At 38.2% G+C, this 24,736-nt stretch overlaps 11 protein-coding genes across 11 annotated transcripts; 5 read left to right on the forward strand and 6 right to left on the reverse strand.

Moving 5' to 3' along the window:
* Positions 1–10: 10 nt before the first annotated feature.
* Positions 11–1,237, reverse strand: C5L36_0C00750 (uncharacterized protein; the record flags this gene model as incomplete). Its single annotated transcript, XM_029465748.1, has 1 exon — positions 11–1,237. One exon carries the CDS (start codon positions 1,235–1,237, stop codon positions 11–13), a length of 1,227 nt encoding a protein of 408 aa, XP_029321608.1.
* A 256-nt stretch (positions 1,238–1,493) lies between these two features.
* C5L36_0C00755 (uncharacterized protein) lies at positions 1,494–2,384 on the forward strand (the record flags this gene model as incomplete). The annotated part of the gene is made up of 1 exon (XM_029465749.1): positions 1,494–2,384. The coding sequence occupies one exon, from the start codon at positions 1,494–1,496 to the stop codon at positions 2,382–2,384; it is 891 nt and encodes a 296-aa protein (XP_029321609.1).
* Positions 2,385–2,404: 20 nt separating this feature from the next.
* On the reverse strand, positions 2,405–4,372 carry C5L36_0C00760 (uncharacterized protein; the record flags this gene model as incomplete). Its single annotated transcript, XM_029465750.1, has 1 exon — positions 2,405–4,372. The coding sequence occupies one exon, from the start codon at positions 4,370–4,372 to the stop codon at positions 2,405–2,407; it is 1,968 nt and encodes a 655-aa protein (XP_029321610.1).
* Positions 4,373–4,674: 302 nt separating this feature from the next.
* On the forward strand, positions 4,675–6,447 carry C5L36_0C00770 (uncharacterized protein; the record flags this gene model as incomplete). The annotated part of the gene is made up of 1 exon (XM_029465751.1): positions 4,675–6,447. One exon carries the CDS (start codon positions 4,675–4,677, stop codon positions 6,445–6,447), a length of 1,773 nt encoding a protein of 590 aa, XP_029321611.1.
* Positions 6,448–8,245: 1,798 nt separating this feature from the next.
* C5L36_0C00780 (uncharacterized protein) lies at positions 8,246–10,264 on the forward strand (the record flags this gene model as incomplete). The annotated part of the gene is made up of 1 exon (XM_029465752.1): positions 8,246–10,264. One exon carries the CDS (start codon positions 8,246–8,248, stop codon positions 10,262–10,264), a length of 2,019 nt encoding a protein of 672 aa, XP_029321612.1.
* A 701-nt stretch (positions 10,265–10,965) lies between these two features.
* On the reverse strand, positions 10,966–18,309 carry C5L36_0C00790 (uncharacterized protein; the record flags this gene model as incomplete). Its single annotated transcript, XM_029465753.1, has 1 exon — positions 10,966–18,309. One exon carries the CDS (start codon positions 18,307–18,309, stop codon positions 10,966–10,968), a length of 7,344 nt encoding a protein of 2,447 aa, XP_029321613.1.
* A 426-nt stretch (positions 18,310–18,735) lies between these two features.
* On the reverse strand, positions 18,736–20,694 carry C5L36_0C00800 (uncharacterized protein; the record flags this gene model as incomplete). The annotated part of the gene is made up of 1 exon (XM_029465754.1): positions 18,736–20,694. One exon carries the CDS (start codon positions 20,692–20,694, stop codon positions 18,736–18,738), a length of 1,959 nt encoding a protein of 652 aa, XP_029321614.1.
* A 238-nt stretch (positions 20,695–20,932) lies between these two features.
* On the reverse strand, positions 20,933–21,796 carry C5L36_0C00810 (uncharacterized protein; the record flags this gene model as incomplete). The annotated part of the gene is made up of 1 exon (XM_029465755.1): positions 20,933–21,796. One exon carries the CDS (start codon positions 21,794–21,796, stop codon positions 20,933–20,935), a length of 864 nt encoding a protein of 287 aa, XP_029321615.1.
* Positions 21,797–22,098: 302 nt separating this feature from the next.
* On the forward strand, positions 22,099–22,950 carry C5L36_0C00820 (uncharacterized protein; the record flags this gene model as incomplete). Its single annotated transcript, XM_029465756.1, has 1 exon — positions 22,099–22,950. One exon carries the CDS (start codon positions 22,099–22,101, stop codon positions 22,948–22,950), a length of 852 nt encoding a protein of 283 aa, XP_029321616.1.
* Positions 22,951–23,189: 239 nt separating this feature from the next.
* Positions 23,190–23,453, reverse strand: C5L36_0C00830 (uncharacterized protein; the record flags this gene model as incomplete). Its single annotated transcript, XM_029465757.1, has 1 exon — positions 23,190–23,453. The coding sequence occupies one exon, from the start codon at positions 23,451–23,453 to the stop codon at positions 23,190–23,192; it is 264 nt and encodes an 87-aa protein (XP_029321617.1).
* Positions 23,454–23,660: 207 nt separating this feature from the next.
* C5L36_0C00840 (uncharacterized protein) lies at positions 23,661–24,683 on the forward strand (the record flags this gene model as incomplete). The annotated part of the gene is made up of 1 exon (XM_029465758.1): positions 23,661–24,683. One exon carries the CDS (start codon positions 23,661–23,663, stop codon positions 24,681–24,683), a length of 1,023 nt encoding a protein of 340 aa, XP_029321618.1.
* Between the last annotated feature and the right edge of the window lie 53 nt (positions 24,684–24,736).

Genomic DNA, 24,736 nt, shown 5'->3' on the forward strand with positions numbered 1-24,736 from the left:
ATTTACAAAGTTATACCTTCCTTGCATAGAAGTCGGCGATTTCATTGAGATCGATATCGGATCCATCATCGTCATTGTCGATGTCTGAAAACTCTAGCTCTAGCTCCACTGGCTCTTGAGTTTGCTCGTTATTTATCTTCAAAATATCCTCATTTGCTGTTTCTCTCCAACTCTTTGGAAGATTTAACGGATCTTTGAATTTTGCAGCTGCTGAAATAGAAGCAGGCGTTGGATCATTCCATAGATTTGTAAGGACATCTTTCGACATTGGCTGGTAGAGCCCATCTAGGACACAATCAGGAATGCTGTCATTGTATCTGTCATTCGTCTTGTCATGGCCTACAATTTCAAGTTCTAAATCGTCAGTACGCTGATCACCAGTGGAGTTTGGTCGAGAGAGTATCAGGGTTTCCAGATCTTGGACTTTGCCGCCTCCTTTATCCTTGTATTCAAATGTAGTCTCTTGCACATCATCTTCATCCACAGATGACGATAATAACGTATGTAAATTGACTTTATGCGTTCTCTGGTAAACTGGGGAGTCTCTTTCCATTAAGATCTTCTTCATTGAAGTGATATCATCAGCATCCTCTGTGAAGGTGACCTCGTCCAACGGTAGTTCCGGTTTATTTTCGGTATTTTTGGTATCGGTTATCCCCAACTGCTTCTGTTCTTGCAATTTGGAGTTCTTAAAAAAGGCAACAATATCATTTTCGGCCCCTATTGTAAGCTGTGATTTTATTCTTCTAGTGGGTTTTAATGAGTTCTTTGAATACGTACCCGAATCTGCAAAATAATTGGAAGACGATCCAAAAGTAGAAGATCGGGATAGGGTATTGAATGAAGAGTTACTACCTGCACTTTGCTCTTTCTGAGAGTACGACCTTTGCAGGGTGGTTGTATCGTGTGCAGATATAGAATTGTTTGACGTAGAAGCCGCCTCGGGGAATATAGAGAAGGGTTTTTTGATTACCTTTCTGGCCTTATTGGTATTGCCACTTACTGATGAGGAGTGGGTTTTCTGCACAATGTTTAAATCTTTCCCCCCATATGAGCTACGTGTGTTGGATGATTTGGCATTTAATGCTTTTCTTTCTGTTACGACACCGTCGGCTTTCATAGTTTCTGAAGAAAAGATCTTTCTGACAGCATGACTTGAGTCTCCAGCATTTTCTTGGTTTTTGGCAGCACGTGCTGCTGCAATTTTATGTGTATTATCTTGTTTGTGTAATGGCATTTTGTTTCTTGTCTAGCAAATGCAAGTTGTTAGGAAAATGCCGGAAAAGCAGGATTATTTAAACAAGACGCAAAGTGTAAATAAGAGAATGTATCTAAACATACGCTTCAAGCGAAACAGCAACACGCAAATTTCCCTTTTAAGCGAGTCTATTTTCTTTTGAGGATTGAAATATGAACTTTTCTACTTGACAGTATTACCTGTCAAAGCTTCCTTATGATAGTTTCTGATACATCCAAGTGGAACATTATATTGTATGGGTCTAGTTGCAACACTTGATAAGTATACGCTGGAGAAGCTCGCCCGGTTAGTAAGGCATAACGATAGCAAAGCTTTACAAGTCCATGAATTGATTCAATCGGGAGAGCTCACTGAGAAGCAAAATTCTAACAAAGTTTTGGATATTTTACAATACATATACACCCATCCCTCCAACGAAAACGAGAGATATCCGGGCTGGCTTTTTGGTTTTTTAAAGCAGAAATCGGTGTTTAAAAAGGAAAAGCTTCAAATGTTTGAAAGATATTCTGCTATATTAAAATTACACCATATAATGATGGACTTCAAAGATGAAAATAATGGGATTTTACTACGGACCTACACTGAGCAGTGGAACACAGCAACTATGGGATATCTTTCACAGAGGAAGTTCTGCAAGTGGTCAGAGCATGAGGGCAAAGCTTTACCAAAACTAGTTGATTTTGAGTTCCCCGAACCTCCGGCTGAAAATCTGCAAGATATCAAGAAGCTAGTGAAATTGAGGCAACAGTATATATCTGCTCTAGACTTGAAAAAATCTCCTCCGGATTTGCAGATCGTAATTGCTCCTAACATGTTTGGCGAACCTCCAGCACCTCAGAGAGTTTTTAACAAAATGATTAGAAGATTAGAGGCACTTCAAGACTATTACAAAAAGAACCAACCAGTGTCAACAGTAGATATGGATGAACTAAATAAAATAAACTTGTTAGAAATCGACGGTTATTTTAGAGAGGCCTATGTTGATTTTTTGAACGCTATATTTGTGATTAAAAACGATAGTACTATTGAGAAATCCGCCATGATACAAAGACAGGTTGCTACTTCGAAACGTGTTGAGTCTCTATATCAGAAGTTTTATAAAGACGACAATACCCCAACAAATTAGCAAATTCAAAAAGGTTATCACTAGATTGAATAATTCAGCCAAAGATACTTCCTTTTTGAGGAATCCAAAATACAAATGATACTCCTTTTTTGGTTGACTGTCATTGACCCTCCTTCGAACACGTGATCTTCTTGATGGTCTATACTGCTGAAGTTATACTTTGCTTGTAAACTTAGCTTCCTACTTTTGTATGAGATATTGTATATCTCTAGGGAATCGTTTAGCAATATTATCAGCACAGTAGGTGATATGAGTTCATATTCGACAGGTTCTTTACATGGAAGAGAAAACACAAACTCGTCACCCGATAAGTCTTTTAAATGGATCTCTCTGATAACCAACTTGGAATTTTCCAACAATATTGAAGCGTGACCAATAGTATCAGTGCATATTGAAAGCTTCAGGTTCCTTGCCGTTGGATAGTTACCACAAAATAACTCAATGCTTTGATCAGCTTGGGCATGCAACCTGATATCATTTTTAACTTTGTCAAATAGCTTGTTCAACACTGTATCCGTTATTTTGCTAAAATCACCCAATTTTGAGTCGTTCAAAACTTTTTCTTCGTTGTTATCACCAGAGAAACTCAGTTTTTCACTGAGGAACATTAGGTAATTAGTGATATCGTTTGTAGCAAATGATGTATTTCTCTTTTCATCAGTTGTTATTTCTGACAAAACGCTGGATAACCATGCTATTGTTTGTTCAAAGTACTTTTGATAATCATTCAATTGAATCATAAACTTGTAGGAATACTTGAGATAATTCTCTGTCATTTTAATGCATTCTTCAATATCCAAGGGCTTTATAGAACTCTTTTCTGGATTCAAACGACATATCCCACTCAAATCTGTCAAGTATACTATCAAAAGATGCAATGATGATATTATTTCAGTATAAATTTGGTTTCTGGCGGTGTCAAAATATGAACGTCCTAACTTGGTCCACCTTTTGATACCTTTATCACCCAAGTAGTCGGTGATCCATTTTTTTGTTGCTTTCGACAGTGATCCTGTTAATAATAAGTCATACAAGTCATATATGGGATTGATACTGCTGTCACCTATATTCAGTTTCTCATCAGCTGCATCATGACAGATACCAGAATCTGGGTCCGTTCCCCCGTCTTCCTTTATTTCACTCCCTAAAAGCTGTACTATTCTAATTGTGTACTCTATATACGGCTTATACTGGTTTTCTATGCTGTTGATTGACTTTTTAAAATGAAGGGATAAGTTCAACAGCCTCGTACAAATTAGCAATAATTCACAAAAGTCGTTATCATTTTCAAGACATTTTAGGCTAACTTTAAAAAGTTTAATCTTGTTTCCTACCTCTACCAGTACATACTGATCTGTTAAAGAGGTGTTTGATGCTATATTTATAATCTTTGAAGACACAAATGACTTTTGAGCGATATCGTCGACAATAAAAATCCCGGCAAATATGCAACTGAGTTTCCCTTCTTTCGTCCCTAGAAACAACATGTCCATATCACTCATTTTTCTTGATGGATTCGTTTTATCTTGAACAGTGTTCAATTGGGTGTGACCGGTTCGTGGCAACAAAGTAGTGATATCGAGACTCTTCAAAATGCCTTTCACGTTTTTTCCTTTACCATGCGTAGCCCTGGACTCTCCATCTTTATGAAACCATCTCACACAGGTCAAGTTTGAAAGCCCTAAGTCCAACTCTCTCAGAACGGCACCGGTCATGGTATCAATAAGTTCAATTGAACCATCGCTGGAAAACAAAACAAATAGTTTACCGTCCGGTTTCCATTCCAATCCTTTAATACACATACTGCCTGAGCTATGAAACGGTTCAATATCCCATACTTTCTCATTACCCCGCCGGTAAACCAACAACACATTTTTAGTCAATTGGAATGAGACCAAATCCATGGCAGGGCATAGTGTAAAGCAATTCGAAAATTGTAGCGGACTTTGGAACTCATTTAGTTCCCCGTTGGTAATAGTCGCAACCATGAAATATAGCCAACGGTAAAGAGTATTTATTCAATGTTGTTTTGTTGAAGTATAGTGCTATGAAAACACAAAGAAACTAAAACTAAAGAAAGAAACCTCGATATTGCTTATGATACATTTAGTATTATGCAAGGCGCTAGAGGAGAAAAGTTTCAGAAATTGAGATGATGATATTCATCAAGTAACATGTTTTTCTTTCTTCTTCTTTCTTTTTGATACGAACTTGCAACCAGGAAATTTCTCAGCCTTATAAACTTCCTTGGCTTCCTAATTGAAGTTTTTATGCTTGCAATCTAATAGTTATGTTTAAGAAAGAGCTGGAAGTCAAACCTAGTGCCAATCTGAAGTCATCAGAAAAGAGAAAACTGCAAAAAGCCATTGAAACGCAGTATGAAGGCATCAGGGTACCGGATAAATTATCCAAAGCTGTATTTAATTCAATTGGTATAAAAAAGGGCACCTTATATTTAGATTCAGCTACTGGCGATCCTTCTTTTTTCCAGTCAAGAGATGGAGATATCGTTCCAACACTACATACACTATGGGCTTCAGTAGCGGGCGTCGACAAACCGTTATGCATGCCTTACATTCTAACCCATGAGGGCGTCATAGACAGACTCATTGATGGTGCCAATTTAATGATCAGAGGTTGTCACGGACCGTATGTCAAAGGACTAAAAAGGAATGCGCTTGTTGCTGTCGTTGACTATAAACGTCCCAATATCGCAGTAGCAATTGGTAGATGTTTGATGGATCTCGAGGGAAAGGTAGATGGTGACCTTGGTATTCCACAATCGGGTGTTGCTGTTGAGATTTGGACTGTAATTGGGGACATGTTGACCAATTTGGGAAGGAATATGGAAGACGTCATGAAAGATGCAGGAAAAGATAATGTAATAAGAAATGAGCAAGAGGACGACAAAGAATCGCAACATGAGGAACAATCAAAAGACCAACCTGATTTAGAACTTTTAGAAGTCACCAAACCAGGCACCCTTGTTGATGTTTCTCATAATTTGTGTGATGAGACTGAGATTGAAACTACTGAGAGTCGACCAGAAAAGTACACCATGACTACAGAAGATATTGACGAAATGTTTAGGAGATCGGTACTTTATACATTGAGTCAAGATGCATTGGAGTTCCCAATTCCTTCTACCCAATTTATGTCTGGGCATGTGTTGAAAAACTTGCCTAATGTTGACACCGATATCGTGAACATGAAGAAGACCTCGTGGAAGAAAACAACCAAGTTCTTAAAAGCTATGGAAAAAGAAGATCTTGTAAAACTAAAAGGTAAGGAGGACAAGCTAACTATCGTTTCTGCTGCTGGCCGTTCTGACCCTCGTATCTCTGCATTCGTGCCTTATAGAATAAAAAAACCTGCACATCACGAACCTAACACAACATACTCGCACAATGATGAACAGATGGCTCCAGTGGTCGTCAAGAGGTACTACAAACCAAACAATGCCTCAAGAATGTTTTTTAATAAACTCGATGAGAAATATGATTCACTTTACACAGAACAGGATATCAAGCTGCTAACTCAACGTTATGTGAAGGAGAATCCAGGAGTCATTTCCAAAGCCAACGCACAGCTGATTGAACCGGATGATGTATTGAAAGAATTTAAAATAAAAACCACTATCAAGAGGGCGGAGCTATTTGCAAGAGTAATGGCTGCTTTTAGTCCATATTATGCAATATACAGGGAAGGTGACGAGAAAAGTAGTGATAAGCTGATTCTCAAAAGGTTAACGCCAAGGAAGGGAGAGTTACCGATAGTAAAAGTTGCCGTCAATACCTTGAAAACAAGAAAAAAAGTTGTTACATCTATAGTTGGTAGTGAACAATATTATATTGATGTTGAGAAATTGGCTGGGGTTTTAAGGGTAAAGTGCAGCGGCTCTACCACTATTCTTGATTCCAAAGAACCAAAAGATGGAAAGGTTGTAACTGTGCAGGGTGAACATGACTCTGCTGTCTGTGAGATCCTGCACAAACAATTTGGTGTACCTGCTAAGGTGATCACGGTCACAAATAACACTGCCAATAAGAAAAAACGCAGGTAGGCGTTGTTAAGTATGCGAGTTTGAGGAGTGCAAACAGATAGCCAAGTATCAATTTATATTACTACAAGTATGGTATCTACCTGTTTATTTGTACTATTCTATGTAACCCAATTGAAGTTTTGCGATAACACGTTGTTTTAACGAAGTATTCTGTATTTTAGAGCTTCTGCGTGGCTTTCATATCTCAGTTGCATTTTATGCTAAAGTTATAGTATGTCTCTTTGATGATTGTGAACATCGGTAGTTACAATGTAGATCTCCTCCTTGACTCCCCTTTTCTTGCAAGGACGGGGTTACAACTGGCAAACGATATAATATCTCATTGCAAAACAGGTTTACTTTATCAAACTATACTCGAATCCAAAAAAACGGCCATGCAACTAAAACAAGCAATTTGGACCCGTTAGTACTTGCTTACCCTGGCAGCAGCTGCGTTAATACAGTTGGAAGTTGTGGTTGTATCACCAAAAACTAATACTTTAGAAATATGAAGGATATCAGATGAAGAGCTTACTCTTTCGAGTAAATCAAACAGTGTCTACGCTAGTTATTGCACATTAGTTTTTATTAACCCCTATCGTTTCAGGGGTCTTCCTACCGGTAATATTTAACAAACTTTTCCAAGCAGGTTCCGCTCGGTCCTTTTGCCAACAGTAAAACTCTAATAGACACCAATATCTGTAAAGTAATGTTTTTATAAATAGTTCTGATCGTCGATATTGTCACCACTGACGTTGGCCTGATTGGAACGCCCTACAACCAAAAAATCCAAAACTGAAACTTTAGTCTTGATCAATTTCACCATCAATAATTGAATATCACCATCGACTAAATCAGCATCCAAACTGCTCTAAAGCAAATTTGGCCTACTTCAAAGTGACAATCGTTTCTGTGTGTATTGTATATCAATGGCTCTTTATTTGCATAGTATTGCACTATTTGAACTCAAAAAAAAAAAAAAGAAAACACAAGATATTAAAGGATCCACGACCGTTTGTGCATTATCGGCCATGTTTATTCTTAATAACAGATTTTTCGGTATTTCAAACGAAAATTGAAAGTTTACTCTTGAAAAACACTCCTTACCTCTGACAAAGATTTTTTCTTTCCTGTTTCCAGCATTATAAGTTATTTCACAGGATAAAGCTTCACAAAAGGACCCCATAGAGAGGAAGCTGGAACCTTCACCCGAGAAAAATAACAAACAGGATCATTCAAGCCCATATCGGGTATCTTAAATGGTATTATAACATATAACCTGCGGGGGAAACAGGTATCGATTAACACACCTTCATCTATCCTCCCAGGGTGGCCCCTCTTTTGAAATGGAGATGCCGAGCCGCCAAAGTCTTTTTCCCTCTCCTCAAAAAATGTATCACGTGGTGTGTTTTAGAGGGCTCAGTTTCACACTTGTGGTGATACAGAAGAATTGCAACCTTTAACCTAGACATTCTGGGTCTGCTTGTCAATCACAAGATGCACCCACTTTAAATACTCCTTGGAATGTAATGGGGACGAATTGTAAGAAGATGGGTCAAGGAAACGGTCTTGTAGGACATGAATTCTCATTAGATTTGTTCATTTTTACGATGTGCCAATAGTTACTTCACATTTGGACCAATTTCAAGTACATGCTTACAGACGGCCATGGAGTTAGGTGGAAGTGGATCATCTTGTATGGCTGCAGTCAGTGTCTTGTGCATTATCTATACTATTTTGTCGCTATTAGAAGAATTGTATAAAGAGGACGTGCTGGCTACTCCTTTAAGTATTTGAAATTCAATGAGCCAGCTTTCGAATGAGCGAAACACAATTTCTAAGAGTTTGTAGAGTTAGTGACAGATCATTCATTAGACGATCTTTGGCTGCCTGGCAAATTACTGCAAATTTCCCTGCTGGTAGACTACACCAAGGAAAAAAAATGGATTCTTCTCCTGTTTTAAAGAAAGGGGATATAAACACCAATTCAGTTCAGCTGATTGATGAGGAGAAACGGTTTGCCAAGAATCTTGAAACCTATGTTGATGCATGCTACATGAACAAATCAGAGGACGATAGTGGATTAAACTACCATATCGTCTCAGTTTTTGGCTCACAATCCACAGGTAAGTCTACCTTGCTTAACAAGTTGTTTGGTACGCAATTTGACGTTATGGATGAAGAAAAAAGGCAACAAACTACAAAGGGTATTTGGTTTTCGCATGCAAACTACATAGCGTCTCATGATGAGACCAACCCAAAGACAGAAAATAAGAAGAACGTATATGTTTTGGATGTCGAAGGTGTTGATGGAAGAGAAAAGGCAGATGACAAAGACTTTGAACGGAAATCGGCATTGTTTGCTTTGGCAACGTCTGAAGTTCTTATTGTCAATATATTCGAACATCAGGTTGGTTTATATCAAGGTGCAAATATGGAATTGTTAAAAACTGTTATGGAAGTAAATCTCTCTTTGTTTCATAAGCAAGCAGAAAGATGTTTGCTTCTTTTTGTAATTAGGGATTTTACCGGCTTGACTCCATTGTCGAATTTGGGGCAATCTTTAGAAGCAGATATGAATAGAATATGGGCCGACTTAAATAAACCGGAGGAATGCAAGGACTCGAAACTTGTAGACTTCTTCGACTTGAAGTTTGCTTCCATTTCTCATAAACATTACCAGCCAGAAAAATTTGACTCTGATATCAGAAAACTAGGTGACGACTTCTCAAACGAGACCTTCTTTGCTAACAACAGGTATCATAAAAAGATACCAATTGATGCCTGGGCATTATACTCACAACAAATATGGGAGCAAATTGAAAACAATAAAGATTTAGATTTGCCAACTCAACAGATATTAGTTTCCAGGTTCAAGTGTAACGAAATATCTACTGCCTTGTATGATGAGATTTTTGATAAGGAATTCAATAAATTAACATTACCTGAAAAAGACCCGCTTGAGTCTTGCAAAGTCTTTAAAGCGCTAAGATCTAAATGTTTGGAACTGTATGATCAACAGGCCTCTCGTTATAAATCCGCAGTTTATTTGGAAACACGAAAAGAACTCGAATTGAAAATGGACTTGAAATTAAAAGATTTCCAATCCAGAATATTGGGTTTGTTAATAGAGAAACTAGTCACTGAGCTCGATTCGGCATACGCTGCTCTAAAAAAGTCAAAGACGACTTCTAACTTTGAAGAAACGCTTAAGTATGTCATCGATGAGACCCTGGACAAATTCGAAACAGCAAGCAGTCAGTACATTCTGGTTGATGATTCAGAGGTTAGTGAAATTTATGCACAAAACCTGAAAGTTCATTCTGAACTTTTAATGGCCAAGCTAAAGGATTTTTCAGACCGGATGAGAAACAAGGAGTCAACTGCGCTTGTTAATAAGCTGGGAAAAAAATTCCAGATTAAAATCAAGGAATATCTAATTGAAGAGGTTACTCAACCAACAGATGATTTATGGGATAAAGTAATGTCGCAATTTGATCAAATTGTCGAGAAGCTTTTAAGGACATACGAATATGGTCAGGGTTATGACTTTCAATTGGGCCTTAAAGAAGGTAATGATCTTTTACACCTGAAAATTATGAAAATGATTTGGAAGAAATATGATGTTCTGGTTCATGACTTTATAAATGAAGATACTGTTTCGAGAATCTTGAGAAATGTCTTTGAAGATAAATTTAAATTTGATGACAAAGGGTTACCTATTGTATGGAAGGACTTCAATCAGCTTGACTCTAGGTTCAACAAATCAAAAGAAGAAACTTTAAAGTTATTGCCTCTTCTAGGTACCATGCGCCTCTCAAACGGTAAAACTGTTTAAATCCCTAAATACAATATCGATGAAAATGATTCTGAACAAGAACTCGATTCGGCCTCTGAAATTGAGGATGACTCTGATCCCGATATAAATACAAATAAATTTGCACGCCTTCTAACCACTAAACAGAAGGCAAAAATTTCCAAAAGGTTTAAAAAAGATGCAGATGCAATCTATTTAGATGCAAAGAGATCGATTGCAGCAAATCGTACATCGATTCCCCCTTTCATGTACGTTTTGTTGTTGGTACTTGGATGGAACGAATTTATGATGATTTTAAGAAATCCTATTCTTTTTGTTTTGTCCATCATCCTTCTCACTGGTTTCTACTTTGCCTATAATATGCAAATGGTTGGTCCAATCCTCACAATTACAAACTCGGTTTTGAATCAATCTAAGACCGTCATCAAGGACAAACTCAAAGATTTTCTGCTTGATGAACCAGAAAAACAGGCATCCCAATCTCCGCAATCTGAGCAGAAGCCTACAGAGGCTTATGAGCTGGATGACCTGTAGTAAGACTACGACATTCTTTCGCAACTTATTTTAATGTGGTAAGCTTACTTTTCGATGAAACAACTATAACATCAATGAAATGGAACCTCGTATGACATCGTAAATGACATACTAATATCTGGTCACCCAGAACTTCCCTTTTAAACTAATGCCAAAAAAAATTTATAGTACATAAACTAGTATATGAATCATATAAAAACGTCTTCCTGCTCAGCTTCCACACTGTAATCAACGCCTTGTATATTATGATCTTCTAGTTTACTAAATGCGTCGAAATGGATTGGTCTATGCAACTCGTTGAAAAAGCCTAAAGGTTGGTCTATCTTTAATTTGTATTCCTCTTCGCTATCAAAAGTGTTGGATACGAACGAATAATTCCACACATCTGTCTCTGGGACCATAGTATAACCTTTAAACTTCTCAGTTAAGATAAGTGGCGTATGCACCCTATAATCGTCAGAATAGTGAATCAACCTATCTGCTTGACCTAGATACTTGGCATATTTGACACCCCAATTCAACCCATTTTCAGTAACACGATTGCTGGTAATGGTGACACTACCATTGTTAAGCAAGACAGAAATGATTGATGCCTTATTGGACCATTTAAACTCATTCCTCATTCTTGCATGATTTATGATCTCATAGCAACCATCTAAATCGGTTTCTTTCCCGGACGGTACACTATGAATCCAACCTAGCGGTTCAAGTCCTTCCAAGTATTCCGAAGAAGGCGCCACATGAGGGAGGTTAACTTGGTTGTGCTCACCTAACTGTGGAGCTATAACAATACATCTGATTTCTTTGACCTGGTCATTATCTACCGGAGATTTGCCGTAAATAAATCCACCAACCTGCAACCTGGAATCGCAGCACGATAGGAAAGTCGATAGTATATTCTTAGGTATAACAAAAGCAAAACTCTCTTCATCTGCGAAATTCCCAGAGGTTACAAAAACCTTGCTCTTCTCTAAATCAAGCAGAGAAGAGAGGATAGCCCTTTTTCTCCAGCTCGATTTGCTCTCAAATTTCTCCTGGCCAAGATTACTAGTGGTGACAGTAACAATATCTTCACCATGCACGTTAACTGTTTTCACCTTATTAGATATTTGTTGCTCAATTTCCTCATTACCGTCATTCTTTAGACTCACGGCCTTATTACCTTCAATCTCAGCAATTTTTTGGTTTTTAACAGACGGTGCATTCAAATTCTGTCCCAAAATAATGTCCCGGATCTCGTTATCCGTCAATGTATCAATATTTACGTTGAACTTCTCTGAATAGTCATTCAAAATTAGGTCAGCTAGCTGTGCTTCAACACTTCTCCACTGTTCAACACTAAAACTTGGCCATAAATGATGTTCTTTAGTAACAATATTGCTGTTAGGTCTTAAAATTAACTTGGCTTTATCTGAATTGACCTGTAAAGCTCTCATCAAAACGATCAACCTATTAAAAGCTGTAAACGATGAGCATGATTCCAACCAATCATCATATATGTTGAACAAGACCATTGTTGGTTCTTTTGCTGTATTAACTAAATTTCCAAGTTTATCAATCTTTAAAGCAGCGTCGAAAGGAAGGCGCAACTCAGTCGGTCTTAAGGAAATGTTTGGAAAGTCAAGCATATGAACTTCAAGTGGGTCCATGATACCTTTGGAAGTTATGATTACTTGTGTAGGCTGTTCGTCTGTAGGTAGTGATCTAACCAATGCAGCAACTTCTTCTGCAGATTTCCACTTGGACATTTTACTCCGATGTTTCTGGCCTTGGTACATTGAACTATGCATAACCTTCAAAAACAACTGGCCCGTTCGAGGATTGATCATAAATAACGCACCATTTAAGACCTTTACAGCTGAATTTCCCTCATACGTGCTATGCATGACAACTCGATATACGTTACTGTCATCGACAACTAATTTATTGTCATTATTAAACAATTCAGCATAATTGCTCGAACTCAAAAATGATTCCTGTGGTTGTGCTTGGTACAACTGTAGTCCTTTTCTAATTCTTTCTCTCAAAACATACAATGCTGGGTTTGCTTTCATAATAGTTTTTAGCGCCTTTTGTACCAACTCTTTGAGGCCAGGAAACCAGTTACCATAAGCATTGTACATATTATATGACAAATCAACAGCAATAACTAGGCCTGTGGCAGACGGATAAACAGTTGATGTGTCACTCGTATAGTCTAAGTACTTGGCTCTAGCATAACGTGAAATGTCATGAGAATCATAGTCTCCGTATCTTAACTGGATATCAATCCAAAACTTGTCACTTTTAATGGTACGATAATCATCATTAGAATCGTATAATAAGGAAGGTTTGGAGCAGGACCATTGAGTTATACCTTTCATTAAAATATCTGCAGCAGATGAATTCATTTTGTACGATTTACGTGGATGAATCGGCAATTTCTCAACGCCATCAATCATTAATTCTTCCAAATGGCTATCCAAAACTTGGCAAATATCCACAACTAAACTTTCGTGAATCTTCTGCCATAAGTGGGCTCTGAAGATCTGGATTAATGAAATTTTTAAAGAAGGAATCTTACCATGCAAAAATATTCCAGTCAAATCCAACTGAACCAAGAAACCCACATAAACGTTTGCCCTATTGATGGTTGGAGACCACCACAACGTAAACCTTCTGTTCGGAATCTGGGATAAACCAGACCTTTGCGCATTGGTTAACTTCTTAAATTTTAAAGTGTCCTCAAAACCAGAAGCCTTTTCCCAGAACAAGCCTTCCCATGATTCAAAACCTGTACCTTTGAACAAAGTATGTTCAAGAATAGTTTCAATACCACCCAAAGCTTGGATAACATCAGTACGATAAGCATTTAAATTCCACAATCTACCGTCATGTCTGTCAGATAGCCACCAGTAAAAATTGTTTTTTGTAACAGAATACTCCTTAAATTCTTTACGGATACGATAACCCTTGTCAACAGCTAAAGTTTGCCTATCTTTTTGAAACAATGTGCTAACCCTTGGTAAACCTCTGTCCCAACAATCCTCAAGATCTTCGAATGTTAATCTTTTTTTCAGTTGTTCAGCCTCATTTCTCTTGTTTGAAAATTCGGACCACACTCTTTGGGAGTCTAAAAATTCGTTCTCCCATGTGGTAATATAACGGTAGATTGTTGGTATTATTCTTTCATCATCATGTGTCATACCTGCTCTAAAATGTGTGATACCGGTTTCTGTTTGTCTGGACCATCTGAGGTCAGATGAAGGAATCAAAATATGAGAAGCACTCAACATCCCTAGACCACCCAATTCTTTAGGAGTATAAAACACAGCTGGTGGAAATCGTGTTGGCATCTTTGAATTTAATCCAAGCTTGACCTTATTTTGTATTCTTGTCTCCGATTTAACTAAGATGTCCAACAATGGCTCGGTTGCTACAATAGCTTCACGGTAGTATACGAATAAGGCCAACACAGCAGTATTCCATCTGGATGCAATTTTGGTGAAGGGGCTCGAGCCCGCAGATAACAAGATACGTCTGATGCTATTTTGAAACTTCTCAATATCCTCCTTGGTCACCTGTAGGAAAGCCTTAGCCGTTACTTCCTTAGAGTTTTCGTCAATCAAATCCCAGACACCTTCTTTTGAAGGTTTACTTTCACTCATTCTGCATGTTGGTAGAATTCTAACTTCAAAACCACACATAGTAAACAATAAGTTTGGATTGTCTAGTGAGTATACAGAAGCCAATGTATTCTCCCATTTTATGTCTATGATCGACCTCGGCAGCCTCCTAGATATTTCCCAAAAACAAGCACGACCCAAATGAACATCACGTCTAGTTAACTTCATCCTACAGTCTCTTGGCCAGCACCTTCTATTATTGTATCCGACAATTTGCTCAAAATTGGGATCAGGATTTTCAGTTAGATAATCGTCAACCAACTCATCAGACTCCTCTTTGTCGAACCTGAAAAAAATAGTAATTTTGTCAATATACCTCATGTACAATCGTATAGGATGTTGTTTCTGCTTTTCCAAGCTTTCAAATTCAAGAAATTCGTTCGGATTAGACGGGGAGCCTGCTAAATCAGAAGCCCGATCCAAACCAAGAATCATCAAATCAGTAGCTAGAGCGTAATATTGGTACACGAAAGAAGCAAATTGCAAACCTTTGATTAGCCCAAACTGATTGACATAGCTCATATCCTTATAATTGAGACTAACGTTGTTTTTTGACGTTATGTAATCGGCGATATTAGGGTCAACAACTAATCTTAGTAGTTGATTCAACAAAGTGAAGTCTATTTTCTCGCCCAGCTTGTCCAATGTCGTTTGTAAAATGACATCTTTTTGTCCTTGTGAAACATTCCATACATCATCTAGATTGTTAACACCTTGACACCATTTATACGTGAGTAGTGGTGGTATTTCTGCATCATTGGGCTTAACCCAATTTGGAAATAAACCTCTCTTCTCAGCTTCGTACCATAGGTATTGGTCTAAGTAAGCATCCACAATTTTTTCGAGTGGTTCTATATCATATACTGGAGTAATATGGGAATAATGGTCCATCATTTCCAGTTTCACTTCCTTGAAGTTTCTTTGTGTTAGAATTGTTCTTTTAATATTAGCCAAAAATTCATGAGGATTATCGTAGGCTTGTTCAATTATCGACAACTCTTGTCTTTCCTGTGAGTTTAGTCTGCTATTACCTTGATATTGTTCCTTTAGACTTTCTAATGCAAGTATCAAAATCTTGCTGTCATGCTTATAATTGATTGGTGGGAAAGGTATTGGAACAAAGTTTCTACTTTCAAGCCAGTTAACCATATTCATATATATTTCAACACCTTCTTCTGGTGAAATGAAAGAGCCTTCTTTTTGATACTCCAACTGTCTATCTTGCTCATTCTTTATCCACAACCTTGTCAATCTTCCAAGGTTTTTCTTTACCACCGTTTTCTCGATAGATGCACCACGTTGAATCTTCTCCCTGTTGTAATATGCAACTGAAATCCAACCATCAGCTTTGACCTTGATATACCTTTCAATTATATGCACTATTGGCTCAGGCAATCCTGGAACCTTCCATGGAATATTGGCTTTCCAACATCTCCAGGCCTCGCTTAAATGTTGCATGATCGTCTTGGATTTGTTTTGTTTCATTCCCTCCGGAATCATATCGAGAATGTCCTTCATAACTGCAGCTCTAAGCTCAAGGTCGTAATAGGAATCAACTCTTTGTTTAGTGATAGTTTTGGTGACTTCTTTAGATTGTCTTCCTTCAAATTGACGAGATAGAAGATTTCCTAACCATCTTTCAAGTATTGGTATGATACCTCTGATGAAGAAAATCCACACTCTCCATGCAGGCTGCCAGAAACCGCAACCTGGACCTTTACCAATAATTTTATTAAATCTACTATACACCACATGTTTTAAGTCTTTGATTGCCCTGATTTGATGCATAACCTTATATTTGTATCTGTATATACCAGTCAATTGGCCCATATGATTCATCGCATAATATAAACCATCTGCCAATTGATATGCATCAATGTTACCTAGTCTAAACTGTATATGCGCATCAACAATCATCTTGATCATCCTGAACATTTCCCTAATCAAGTGAAATGCATTACCAAATCTAGATTTCTTTCGTTCTTTAGTAGATAAAGTCTTAGTTGGCTTTAAATTGAAATTGTAATCTAAATGCAAGTACGTTAGGCCTCTCTTATGTATAAGCAAATTGAGCATATTATGTCCTTGTTTACATACCTGGATTCCCACTTCGATCCAATCCAAAGTTGTCTCTTGGAAAAACTTCGTGTTTTTCAATGCTTTCAATAATTTCGGGGTACTGTCATTAGAGGGTGACCTCTCCTTTTTCAATTCATTCAAAACATGTGACTTCAATAGTTTTTGGTGGGATATTTTAACCTTGACCCGCTCTCCGGGAGGTGATGGTTGTAAGTACCAGTTTTTGATCAAAGGTACGTCTTCTGCCCTCTTCATATTTCCAGCTCTCTGACTAAACGAATTGGATGACCAGTACAGCTCTAATGACTGGTAGGTGTTTTTGGTGGGCTCAATTGGTTGCTCAGTGAAGAACGGCTCAAAATCATCTGGTAAGTCGAATGAAATATCATCAACTACTCCTAAATCGTTGAGCATTTCTCCTGTTTCTGATTCAAAATCAGTGATTTCATGCAAATTTGTTAGTCCGTTTTTGGGTTTAATAAGATTGTAGTCTGAGTTGAAATGGAAAGAAGGAAGTTCTGGATCTTCTGACCTTACAAATAGAACAGGAGGTGAATGATATTTTGGAATTGAAACTGATCTCACAAGGTTGTTATAAACATAAGGGAACGCAACCTTATATTCTGACTTGATTGGATTACGAAAGATAATCCGGTCCAGGGAATTGAATTCATTGAAATCTTCATCATCCGGGTTCTCGTCTTTGTATAAAGGTTCAAATTTTGGGCCTCCGGGTAATGCTATATTCAATGCCTTTGCTGTAAAGAGTGACTCTTTGTCAAAAAGATAATTCGAATTTGTGTCAAGATTGTCATCCCCTACAAGAGGGGTAGATAATCGATGTAAATTCGAAAGAATATCCACACTTAAATTCCACTTTCTGTATGATGCGCCGTTGACAAACCTCCTATCCTCTATTAAAGGTTTATCTTCGTATAACCAATCAGCCACAGCTTCATCTTCGATTGGATCCAATTCAATAGAAACGCCCTGCAAAGAATCAATAGCAGGTATTTCTTTAGAAAAATCCATGAATGGCTCTTCGTCATCAAAGGGAGGGAATTTCATCCTCCTAAAATTTTTACGATCACGTTTCTCTCTTCTCATTTGAATCCAAGCTGTTGCCCATTGTGCTTTATAGACCGGCTCTATAACCCTTGGAATTTCGTTAACAAATGAGATTGCACCACCTGTGTGATAAAGAACTCGGACAGACTTTTCTGTTTCCCAAGGTTGTGGCATATTCTCAAGTAGTTTCAATAAAGCATGTGGCATATATCTGAGTGCACCAAGCATAGCTCTTTTCTCACTATTGAATGCTTTCGATGATAGATCACCTTGGTTATTCATAATTTTACGTATATGTTCTGGAGGCATCTCATATTTGACATTATGGACATGAGAGCCCTTCTGTATTTTCTTTTCCGTAAATCTGTTCTTTTGTAATAGTAGCCATTTCTTTGCTCTTGCTTTCAAAATATCTTGGGGAATGCCATTTGGTTTTGAGCCCTTATTTGAACCTTGTTGTGACTTCGAAGATGGAGGTGGTGGTGGTGGAGGAGGCGGTGGTAACCTAGAAGGAGCACTTTTCTCTGTATGTTTTCCTGTAGAGGCAAATAATGAGGAGGAGGAGGATGATGTTGATGTTGATGTTGGTGGCGGTGGTGGCGGTGGTAACTTTACTTTCTTTTTTGGTGGTTCAGCTATATTAGCTGTCTGAGAAGCTGCCACGGCTGGAGGTGGTGGCGGTGGCGGTCTTTTAGCAGGCAAAGCCTTTTTGGGTGCCATTCTTTCTCTTTCAAACTGAACTTATCAGTAACCAGTTTCTATAATCAATCCAATATGTTGAAAAGAAGAGTATCAAGGAAAAATCATGTTCTTTAACAAGGAGAAAGAAAAAGTAGAAAAAAAAAATAACATGCCTCAAGTGTTTTCTGAGCGCATTTGAAATCTTCTCTCTGAGATGTACACACCCAAAAACAACAGCTCTCTTTCTCTCTTTCTCTGCTGATGAATTTATCTAACTAATTTACATAAACGATAGAACAGTAACTAGACACTTTACCTGTTTGCAAGAAATAGGTGCATAAGCTAAAAGAAGAATCAAAATTCTGTTGTTGATGAACACATTCTCCGACACAGAAAGCAGCAAAGTACATCCGTATTTGCAGATTCCAGTTCACTCAAACAGGACATAAAATCCAGACGAGACAATTATAGGAATTGCTTGCTAGTTTTCGCTATATTTAGTTTCATCCGGGCCTCTCTAGCAATATTCCTTGCTTCTTCGATTTCCTGTGACGTCCCCTGCGTTACCTCTATGGCATAATTATAAGCTGTTTGCCAATTTTTGTTATTCATTTCATACTGCGCTAGCCATAACCTGGCCTTTGTGGTCTCGTCAGTTACATCGCCATGGGATTCTTCTTCCAAACATAGTTTCATGTACAGTTTGGCATTCTTGACATCATTCAGTTCTTTGAATAACACCCCCAGTTTATAGAGAATTGTAGGATCAGAATCAACAGAAACAGATGAGGCCTTCTTGTATGCCTTTATTGCATCTTCATATTCCTCTAGTTTCTCACAACAATTTCCAATAGCTTGCCACATTCTTTTATCCAAAGGTTTCAATGAACATGCACGTTGGTAATAATACAGAGAATACAAATGCATGTCTAAAACCTCATAAGCTTGACCCAATCCATACCAAGCTCGGAAATCCTTGTTATTTGTATCCACAGCTCTTCTATAACTCTCGATTGCAGCATTTGAATTTTTTAACTCAACAAACTCGTGACCCATCAAAGTCCATGCACTTAAACAGTCTTGACTTAGAGACAATGCCCTTTTATAATACATGATTGCTTTCTGATGATCAAATTTTATGGAATAATAGTTTGCAATTATACAGCAGGTTTCGGGTCTTAATGGGTCAACCTCGGAAGCATAATGGGCTAGAAAGGATAATTTGGACTTATTCTCCATAACGTAAAGAATGTTAGAATATATGTCCATCTCATCTAGTCTCATTGGGTCTGTCTTCAAGATATCATCAAAAATGTTCTCCGCTGAGTTATAATCAAGCTCGTTATAAGAAATAAGAGCTTTTTGTGTCTTTAAGAAGCTGAAGTTCGGGAAGATCTCTGAGAGCTCGTTCAGATTAGCAACAACTTCATTTGAAATCTGGAAAAATTCTTGATAGACATTAATTTTGAAAAATAAAAACATTATCCGATATTCTCTTTTGTCGTAGAATTTATTATTCCTCTGAATACGATCGATTATTCTAAGTGCTTCACTAAAAGTAGATAGACTCGAAACCAACTCTTTCCAACAACTCCAGTTGACAGGGTACAACGATACCGATTGGTAGAACATCTCTTGGGCATGAGCATACTTTTTGGATCTAAGGTGGATGATTCCCTGTAGGTATAATAGGAATGGATCATTCAAATGTTTGAGTTTTCTAACGGTTTTATATTCTTCAAGTTCTTTTACTATTGTAGAAATATATGGGTTTGACGTATTACTATCATTTTGCCCCAGTAGCGTACCATTGTCTAGATTTCTCTTCTTCTCACCGCTCATATATAGGGCATATAACCTGATAAACACAGCCTTGGCACTTTTACATTCCTTCAAAACATGGTGGCACCGGTTAAACTCCTTGCAATTGAAATAAGAATTGGCCAGAGTTATCCTACCTCTCTCGGTGAATTGAGTATACTCTTCATTGTCTACGTCTGATACCAAGTTTATTCCAGATGTGTTTTCGGAGTCCATGTTTCCAGATAAGTTTTCTACAGTTGTACTTTTCTGCACCCCATCAGTTGCTATACTGATACCACTATCAATATTCGGAATCGTGCTAGATACGCAACCTGATCCAGGTAATATCCCTAGACCCGTTCCAGTAGCGGTGGGGTTGCCCGGTTCAAATGCACCAGAAGATACAAGGGGAGATGTCAATTGGCTATTTCCAGTGTATCTCTGATTCATGGCCCTTCTCAGTAGCTGAAACTCAGCATATTGTTGCTCTGCAGTAAATGGAGTCATCCCATTTAGGGCTTCACTGGACCATTTCGCAGACACGTTCAAATGTCTCTCCGAAAGAACAGAGCTACTCTCTAGGAGGACCTGACGTAGTAGCACCTTCTGATCAAAATCCATTCTTGGCCTATCGTAGTGTTGATCCTCGGAAGGGGGGGGGGGGCACTAAAGGCCAAATCGGTGTCCCAAGGAACACCTTCTCCTCTCAAGAAAACTTTATAAAATTTCCTTTGGCGTTCTCAAACTTGCTGAACTACAAACTCCAAGTACTATTTGGCACTTACATTTATACAATCCATATCTAAATCTATAACTTTTATAGGTCTATACACACATTAGTCCTCAAAACTGAGCTCTCTTAGTCTGTGCTCTCGACTAAGGCGAAGCCTTCTCCAGTGGGTATAGACTCTACCGGTTGTGTTTCTTTTACAGGACCTTCACCTCCTGGTTCCGAGTTGGTGTGATGTCTGCGTCTTCTGCGCTTCTTCTTCTCTTCGCCATTGTCGTTATTACTCTGTGAGTCATTGTGGCCTTCTTCTGGCTCCAACTTCTGCTGTGTTTTCTCCTTGTGGTTTCCTTGTATAGGCTTCTTTTGCTTCTTCTTCATGGCTAGAGGATTCACACCCTTGGCTTTCCTCTTTTTCGGCTTTGGCTTGTCGTCCTCTGTATTTGCTTCCTCTTCTTCAAGCGTTCTTTTCCCGGCATTGACGTTGTTGAGCCCTTGTGTTAACTTCATCCTCTCCACGGCATCAACGACCCTCTTTGTAACTTTACTTAATGGTTCCATCACCATCACACTACGGTGTAAAAAGCACAGGGGAACTCCAGCAACGTTTCTTAAACTGGTTCTTAGACTCTCATTCTGCGTGACAACAAGATACCGATACTTGTTTTCACCATCCACATTGGTTATGCTCTTGATACACTCAAAGGAAGACAGGGTGTCCTTATGACCACACCTTCTCTTCTCCATCTTCTTGGCTAGATCAACGGCAGGTTGGTTGTTGGAATCATATAAATGTTGGATACAGCATTGGGTAACGAAAAACTTGGTCTCATTCTGCACAACACTGTTGACTCCTTTGATTAGATCGTATCTTGTATTGGCTGCCTCTATTATTGTACTATCATCAACTAGACATTGAATTGGAGTTTTAAATTTGAACGTGGTACGCAAAACTTGCATTTGCTTACGGTACTGCTTGGCTCTCTTTTGTCTCATTTCTTACTTGTCCTACCGATCCTGCTGGTCCTTCCCTGGTTACTTAGAAATACCTTGAATTGCAAAGAAAAATCTTTCAAAACTTGGAGAAAATACTAGAACTGAAAAATATTTTTTTTTTTCTTTTGTGTGTGTGTGTGTTCCTCCATGTGTAAATTTTGTAAATGGGATTGTCTACCTTCCCGCCATTACGTTTCTATTCAATTATTCCTGTCCTTCTTTTCCTATATATGTGATTAATTGCTTGTGTGTCTGTTTTCCTTTCCAATTGAAAGCTTCTTAGTTAGTTTCTTATATCCACAATGACTGCAATTACTATACCACATGTTTGGTATGCCACACAATTGGCAAGTTTATTCTTTTCCTTCCTAACATTTATCTCTTCATCGATTGTTCCCTACAAACTGGCATATCTATTCGTCACTGCCTCTCTATTCATATCCCTCTATCAATCATTGACAAGGGAACAGCCTAAGACGACACCAGGTACTGTTGATTCCGCCTCGGGCTCTGCCAATTCAGAGTCGACATCTAAGTCCCCCTCTTCTTCAGGAAATGCAAGAGTTGCAAACAAAAAACATGATGTTGTGAGCTCGATTAGGCTTATGATAAAACCTGCAAGATCGCATTCAACCACCCCATATGCACTGCTTGCCCTTGCATATCTACTCATTTTCTCTAAGAGTAAGATATCATTGATTCCCTTTGATATATTTGCATTTTTCCATGTTATCAATTACACTTCGTCATTTATCATTGATCTGTTACCAGTGAACGCCTCGATGCAGGGACAAATCAAAAAGGGTCTTGAGTACACTAATACCAGGTATAATCCTATTGGATTCAGAATAGCTGTTTGGGTTCAGTTATTGACATTCTTAATATCCGTACTCTGGACCGTCTTGAACTTACCATTGAACCTCGTCGGATATGGCGACGGACATTCACTGCTGAATATTGCAACTACTGTATGCTGGGTTTTTTTCATTGAAAAAGTTCAATCTCAAAACCTTCTAATGAAGGCAGCCATCAACAACGTAGTTGCTATTATTGATGGTATTACGGCAGACCCAAGGGTGCCATTGCAATTAAGAGATTTGTGGACTAGGGTCAAGCATATTGCCAAGTTCAAAGATTTTAATCATGTCCAATAGTTTGGTCATTCTTATTATATATCGTACTCTTGTTAGTTTTGTCGGTATACCTATATACTGACTGATACAGGAACTAGCTTTTCATATCACAAATGAAAGAAATAATTCAGTTCTATAAGGTGGTAACCGTTTATTATACAGGTATATATGCAATATACATTGTTTAGCTTTGTGTTTGTGTGTGTGGTTGTGGTTGTGTGTTTGTATATTTAATTTAGTAATATCTTATTTTATCCAACTCAAGCCATTGAAATATATAGAACATTGTTACCACGTATGAAAATTTCTTCGTATGTGTTCGTGGACTTTCCTCTCACTATTTCCTCTGCGTTTTGAAGAACAATATTCATATAACCATCGATAGATGCCAATGTACCAGTGTAAATGAAATCATCATAAATTTTGACATTGACAGGTTTATTTGTGATCGACGACAAAAACGAAGCTGTAATATCAGGGGTCTGTGATTCCTCACTCTGCACTTTGGTCTCAGTGTTAGACATCTTGGATAACGAATAGTAACAGGATCTACAGGGTAATAACTTCTAAGTTGATAAAAGGAGTCATGAGAAGGATTCCTCAGGAAGAAGATGGCCAAAAATTCACCCGCACAATTTTTTGGACTTGTTCAAATAATTTACACCATGTTTGTTAGACAAGTTTTCAGGTTCTATGTTTTTAGCCAGAAGAGGCACAAATAAACAGACAAAATGACAGGCGTGCAGGGCGTGAAGAAAGCTGTCAAATATGCCAAACCGTCGGCCAAGCTTCTCAATTCCAGGTTGAAACAAGAACAAGATATAAGAACAGAAAGGAACAAGCTGGCGTTGGCTTCAGTGAAGGATATTTTTTCCATTTTTAACGTCAACGCAGGTAGTGATGAAGATTTTGACTTGACTGACTTTGACTGTAAAGTTTATTTTGCAAATCCAAGGGCGTTTGAAAAACTACCATTTTTTAAACAGCAACATGTTATTGATGAGATGAATGAGAAATTAAAGAAAAATTGGAAAGGGATTGATAAAGATATCAAGAGGTTCTCGCTTTGGTGGGCCTATGGGAGCCATGGACCTAGGGAAGGATTTGTGGAATTACACGATTACCATACTCCATATGGTGTCGAATTGGAAGGCGTTGATAGCTCAAAAGTTGGAAGTAATGAAAAGTCTGTTGATAACATAAAAAGTGTGCATGAGCACACAAAATTGGATGAAATCGTTGAACAAATTTCACATGACACAGCTGAAGTATCGAGTGAATCGTCGAGATCTGCCTTAAGAATGACCGACAATGAGCTAGATTCAGCGAAACTCAATAAAAGGCCAGATGTTCCACCTGATCTACCATTTAAATTACCTTCTATTTTGAAGACTTTCAAACCAACCAAAGATACCATTGTTCACAGACTTCCAACACTAGATCCTCGCAGCTTTGGTATTCGGAGACTCCAACAATACAGGCAAGATAGAAGGATGAATCCAATCAACCGGATTATTTTGGTTTTGCTTGTATTTTTAACTGTTTTATGTTTCAAGAAAGATCGTAGAGTCAATGTTACAGGAGTTGTTCCGGAGTATCCGTGGGAGATTCAGGAGAGAGAGGAAAGAGAAGAGGCAGAAAGAAAACTAAAGCAAGAGGAGGAGGAGGCGGCTGCCCTATTGGCACGAGAGCAAAAGAATGGGCAAACGCACTCCACGGGTAATAAGAGATGGTACTATCTTTGGTTACGTTGAGGGAAGGGTGGTTATTGCTGGTTAGTATGAACCTTATTATAGCTTAAACTGTA

Source organism: Pichia kudriavzevii, chromosome 3, assembly GCF_003054445.1.
Source record: "Pichia kudriavzevii chromosome 3, complete sequence".
NCBI lineage: Eukaryota > Fungi > Ascomycota > Pichiomycetes > Pichiales > Pichiaceae > Pichia > Pichia kudriavzevii.